This window comes from Cryptomeria japonica, chromosome 10 (genome assembly GCF_030272615.1).
Source record: "Cryptomeria japonica chromosome 10, Sugi_1.0, whole genome shotgun sequence".
Classification (NCBI taxonomy): domain Eukaryota; kingdom Viridiplantae; phylum Streptophyta; class Pinopsida; order Cupressales; family Cupressaceae; genus Cryptomeria; species Cryptomeria japonica.
Window position 1 is genome coordinate 345,293,896 of NC_081414.1, and position 6,541 is coordinate 345,300,436.

Genomic DNA, 6,541 nt, shown 5'->3' on the forward strand with positions numbered 1-6,541 from the left:
AGAAACTAAAAATTCAATTAAAAGAAATGACTTGATTAATGAAGCCCTAGGGTTTTCCAATGCTTGAACCTGCAACTTTCTTCCTTGTAGTCCAACTTGCTGCAATCCCATACACTTTTCTCCTTCCCAACACAAAATGAATACTGATAGTCCCAATTATGATGGATCCCAAATTTTTTTAAGCATGCCTGGCAACATAGTTTCTTCTTTTTTTGACATTACAATCCTTTACAAGCATGAATGGAACAACGTTTTAATGGTAGAGCTCTCATCGTTTGTCCTAGATTCATCTCTCCCATGCCTTTGGCCATGTTAATTTACTTTCTTTGTCCTACATTTTGGTGCCGAATAGCTTCTCCAATAAATTATTTTCACTATCGCCCTTCCTACCTATGCGTTTATTTCCTTCAATTTTTTTTTTTCCTTTTCCCTTATGCATTCAATAGTTTTGATCATTTATTAACTTAACTATTATTTATATTTGCACTCTTTCCCCACACATTATAAATTTATTTATTTATTTATGTTTCTATTTATTTATATATATATATATATATATATATATATATATATATATATATTTTTAATAAAAGTGGATTATTCCATTAAACTTTTTTATTAATATTTTTTATTTTTTACACAGGATTCAAAGAGCATACCGAAGGAAAGAACCCTGGGAAGAAAACCTCTGGTCATAGCTCATAAAATAAACCTATAGTATCTTGCAGATCAGTTTATGCACCCCGCCCAAAACCACATACAAAATACAGTCACAAAACATATAATATCAGTTTTGCATAGAGCCCATATGACAATTTGCCAAAAAAACCCATTGGATAATTTTCAAATGTAGACTCCACAATTGCTACCAATGGAAGAAGACAAAATTTTCCAAAGCCCTGTGCCAAATCCCATGAGCCAAAAACCTTCCTGCCAAAAAAGAAGGTATCAAAAAACCTTTGGAAAAACACTATTGTATCAAATACCATGAGCTCTAACTCTCCTCTAGACAACGAACATGAATACTTGAAATGAAAGGGGAAAGCAGGAATAATTATCATCATAAAATTTTACATCAACATTACTCAAGAAAATCATATAACTATTGTTGCAAACCTTCCCATACCCTAGAAGGAATTTCCTCAAAACCCACCTCTCGCTGATTAGCATTGCTATCAATGGCTAAATTTGCCAAATAATCCGCAATCTTATTAACTTCTTTGTAACAATGGGATACCAAGAAAGATTCAAACAATTCTAATTTTTGTAAAATGGGATCAAGTTTATACTGCAAATTCCAACAATTCGATTTCTTTTTCATAACACATTGAATAATCACCATAGAATCTCCTTCAATTATTAAGTCCTTAATTCCCAAAGAGTTTGCCATATCCAATCCAAAAGACAAAGCATGAAATTCCGCATAATTGTTAGTTTTAAAACCAATAGCATGACACTTAACTTGAATAAAATTTGCATTGTGATCATAAATTACCATGCCTACCCCAACCGGCCCAAGGTTACCACGAGAGGCCCCATCAAAATTCAGTTTAAAGTGCCCCTGTGGAGGAGGTTTCCATCTAGCAGAGCATCTCTTACCTATTGCATCATTCTTTTTTAAAATTGAACCATGAGAGGGTAAAACTGACAGCAACTTGCAAACTTTAGTAACTCTACTATCCCAGTGCGAAAAAGAAGTAAGATTTTCCAAATTGTTATAAATAAATGACAAAGCAACCTCAGAGATTGAAGACTCAATTTTTAATAGAACCTTAGACATAGGAGACCTTGTTTTTTTAAATATGTTGTTGTTTCTCTCTAGCCAAACATTCCAAATCACAATAGATGGAGATATGATCCAAAGGCATGCATAAAAAGATGAGTCAAACAGAAAGGGCCAAGATCTGAAATGGGAAATGAGATCCTTACCAATAACAAAGGATATATTTAACTTCTCAAACAACCACTGCCAACATTCATAAGCATAATCACAATGTAGGAACAGGTGTGAAGAAGGTTCTAAATTTTTGTTACAAAGGACACAAGGGAAAACAACAGTAATACCAAGCCTGTCTAGTCTCATACCTGTAAGGACTCTGTCCTAAACTGCCAACCAAGCAAAGGCTCCAGCTTTAGGAAGACAAGCCAAATGCCAAAACAACTTATAAGGCCAAGATGATAAATCTTTAGCAACCATAAGAGAGTTGTAACCATCTTTAACAATGTACTTACCAAAAATATTCTTTGTCCAAATAAGTTCATCCTCAGAATCAAAAAGAAATACAATTCTATCCCCCAAAATCTTCTCAAAATCTAATTTCATGCTTTGATCAACATCTAAGAAATCAATCGACTTCCATCTAGCTAGCTTAAGGGTTCCACTAATCACAATTTGAAAATAATCTGCTACAAAAACACCCCAAAGGGAGGAAAGAATAGTGATTAGAGGAGACCAATCCCTAATATTCACCAAAGGTGTGTGTCCATTCCATACTTCATCCCAGAATTTGACCTTTCTACCATTATGAACAATCCATGAGAGATGAGGCAAAATAACTGATCTACATTTACAAAGGAAATTCCAAATAGTAGAACCCGAAGGCAAATTTGAGACTTTAAAAATGTACTCTCTTGGTCCATTATTTAAATATTTGGCAAACATAATCTGTGCCCATAAGGAGCTAGGCTTGTCATATAATTTCCAAACCAACTTAGCACCTAAGGCTAAATTTTGATTTTCCAGACTCTATATTCCTGTTCCCCCAAGTTCCTTAGGCAAACATACCTTATCCCATGCAACTAAAGGGAGTTTATCTATATATTTTTAATTTATGTTTATATTTATATTTAGTTGTTGTTCATTGTTTAATATATTTATTATATATTAATTTCATTTAATTATTCTTTGGTAAGTTTATTATTATTCAATGCCTTTATTTAACAAAGACATAGTTAGGATCACATTATCAATATATACAGACATAATCAGTAACAACTAAACTATGGTGATTGAATAAATGTCTAAGGTCTTGGTATTAAATGATAGATCAAACAATTCTCACTAGACTCATTTATCTTCGTAAGGAGATTATTAAATATTGCAAATTTAATTTAATTGGATTGCGAAAATCTAAATTATTTCAAGGCTTAACCAAAGACCTTGATACAAGGATGGCATTGGACCACCTATCTCTCACCAATGAAACCACAAAATCTACTTCATATTGCACTCATGTACCTACAACCAATGACAAACCTTACACAAGTTCACCCACACGTTATTAGTCTGAGTTAGTCTAAACAAAATAAATACAATAAATTACAGATAACATAATAAAGACAATAATTATATTCAATAATATTAGCATTAATTAGGATTCACAGCTGGTGCAAGTGCACACACACACACACACATTGTCCATATAACAAAATCCAGAACTCCACCCCTAATCCAAATTACATCGGGACTAGGGTCATGCAAAAGTATTAACATGGTTTCTAAGAGCTATGACATAATAATACTATGAGTTTATTTGAAGCTGAAGATATTCTTTTGAAAAGTTTTCCTCCCACATAAATCATTGTGTTATGTTATATTGCTTTCATTTTTTATTTCCTTTTAAATGTATGATCAATTTAATTTTACACATATGTTCTCTTATAGAGTAGTGTGGGAAGCATTATTTGTACCTCTACTTCCTTTCAGCTTAGGGTTCTTCATTGTAAGAAAAGACCGTTTGTTTAGGTGGCATAGAAGCTAATGATGCTTTACCTCCTAAGCTAATGCATTGTTGTTGGTTGAAGTTCAAGAATTTCAAGATGGGTAGAAGGCGCTTGGTCCTCCCTTTTGCAAACCCTCCTTGTGGGGGACTCGTTGTTAGAAAGATCTACCTTCTTTTGATACAATTACATTTGTCTATCAAAATAGTAGTTTGATGTTTTAATTTTTTTTATATAACTTGTGTTTTGATAAATTATTACCACCAAACTAAGCATTAAAATAAATCTTATATACTTCATTTTAAAACATATTCTTAATATAAATTTGAGAAAGTTTTGAATGGGATATTGTCAATTGTTAAAAAAAAAAAATATTGTAGTGTTCAAATAAGATGTCAGATAACAATTTAATGGTTATGAGAATCATCTTTATGAATATGGATTCGATGTAAAGATCCTCAAGTAACATGAGAGATAAGAAATTCAATAGAGACATCCAACAGAGCAAAGCCTTTTTAAACCATTAAATGATATGTTACGGAGATAGATAGAGCTAAAATGAGGGCAAAACCTTTTCAAACCATTAAATGATATGTCACTGAGATAGATAGAGCTAAAATGAGGGCATGTTCATGCTAAACTACCTTCATAGAATGGCCATAGTGATGAAAGTGCTCCGTAGTGGTTATAAATAATACAAATGCAAAACTTACAATATGTAAAATCTCCACATACCAGAACAGCTCATTTTTTAAGTTTTAGGATTATATTTTCAGAGCATACAGAACAGTAAAAAATGTAATAGAAACACTCAAGTCACAAGCCACAACCATCCATGAAACAATCTGATCCTTTCGGTTCTTAAGGTTAAGGTCATTTTGTTCCCTTAGAATCCTTATTCTTTCGTTAGTTGTTTCCAATCTCAAAGCCTCATCTAATTCTTTTGCAATCTCTGCTTTTTCCCTGCAAGAATTTTCCTTTTGACAGAGGGCATCATCTCTCTGTCTCTGTAGAGTATTTATTTTCTTGGCTTCCAATCTCAAAACCTCATCTAATTGTTTTGCAATCTTTTCTTTTTCTATGCAAGCATTTGCCTTTTGAAATAGGGCATCATCTTTCTGTCTCTGTAGAGTCTCTATTTTCTTAGCTTTCATGCTCTGCATCTGCTTTAGTAAATCCTCTGTATCTGCTTTTGCAGTCTCGGCAGCCTTTCTTGCCTGCCTTTCAAATTTAAGGTCTGCACTTGCAGTCTCGGCAGCCTTTCTTGCCTGCCTTTCCAATTTGAGGTTCAACATGTTCACATCTCTTTGATTTATTGCATCTTCTTTCAATCTCAAAGCTTCAGCTAATTGTCTGGTAACCTTTGCCTTTTCTTGCAAAGCTTCATCTTTTTTACTTCTAAGTTCATCTCTTTCCTTTAATGTTTCATCTCTTGCAGATTCAACATCAATTTTGGCTTTCCTTTCAGATTCAAGCTCCAGAATACTCAAATCTCTGTGCATAACTGCATCTTCTTTCAATCTCAAAGCTTCAGCTAATTGTTTGGCAAAATTTCCCTTCTCTCTGCAAGTGCAAATTTGGTTCTTTTGGTGAAGGGCATTGTCTCTATGCCTTCTGAATTCATCCTTCCCATCCAGGGCTTTTTCTGCGAGTGTCATCAACTGGGAGAATGAAGCCTCCAAATATACTCTTGCACTTTCAGCTGCCTTTCTCTGTATTTTTTCAGATTCAAGTTGTAAATCAACAGCTTTAAGACTGTTTGGATGTGATTTAGAACAAAACTCCTCTAACATATTTGGCATGGCTACCGATTTCTTCTCTTTACAATGCTTGTGAAAAGAGTTACGAAAGGCAGATCTACAAAAGAAAAGCTTTTGTAATAAGCTATGCATACAATACTGAAACCTACAAACCAAAGGATAAAAGAGAGAGCTTGTTGCAGTGATAATTTTACCCTAGATCGAACATATAAGTACGACACTCGCCCAGGGGGAAAGCCTTTCCTATCTTCCGTTGAGCTCCTCTTCTGTTAACATAGCCAGGATAATCTTCTATATGAAATTCAACTGATTCTTTCAAATGTAGCCCACTTTCTTGTGCTTGTTCCACTAATTTCCACTTGCTATAGGGTTTTCTTACTTTGTGAGTAATATGGATTTCTCCCGTTTTGTTAAGCATGGTCCTTGCGTTCTTGAAGAACATACTCACCAAATGACTATGCTTTCTGCCAACAAGCGGATTTTATCATTCATCGAAATTGGACATTAAAAAATTGTAAAAGTGAAGAAATTTGTGTAATAAATTTAAACATCAGTCTTCAAGATTATATGGTTTATTATAGGATTGCAAAAGCTAAAACATATATATGAAGTTCAACATGTGAAGAAAGTTGGATTATCTAAGGAATTTGAGGAGAAACTTTTAAATTGTGTTTATTATTTTGGCGATGAATTATTAAACTTAAATAGATTGAAATGTTTTTGGATTTGACAGCATAAATTTCTTTTTAAAAAAAATCAAAAAACATTTCAACCTATTAATATGAACTGTTTTCACGTCTTTGATTGAATCTAAATGTTAAAGAGTCTTTAACTGCATCTCAATGTTAAACCCATGTCTTTAACTGAATCTAATGGACTGTGAAACCTTATGTTATAATTGAAAGTATCTGCAAATTCTCTTTTATGTTGATAAAGAAATTTCCCATGATCTGAAAAAAAAAACTTATTTCGTAAATGATAATTGCTATTGCAATAGAAAAAGATTATAAAATTTAAGAATCTTACTCGATTACTTCTTCATCCCATTCCCTACCATAGAA

At 33.1% G+C, this 6,541-nt stretch overlaps 1 protein-coding gene across 1 annotated transcript; it reads right to left on the reverse strand.

The window, feature by feature from the left end:
• Positions 1-4,484: 4,484 nt before the first annotated feature.
• LOC131040106 (uncharacterized) lies at positions 4,485-5,522 on the reverse strand. The gene has a single exon (XM_057972964.2). It carries the CDS (start codon positions 5,520-5,522, stop codon positions 4,485-4,487), a length of 1,038 nt encoding a protein of 345 aa, XP_057828947.2.
• Between the last annotated feature and the right edge of the window lie 1,019 nt (positions 5,523-6,541).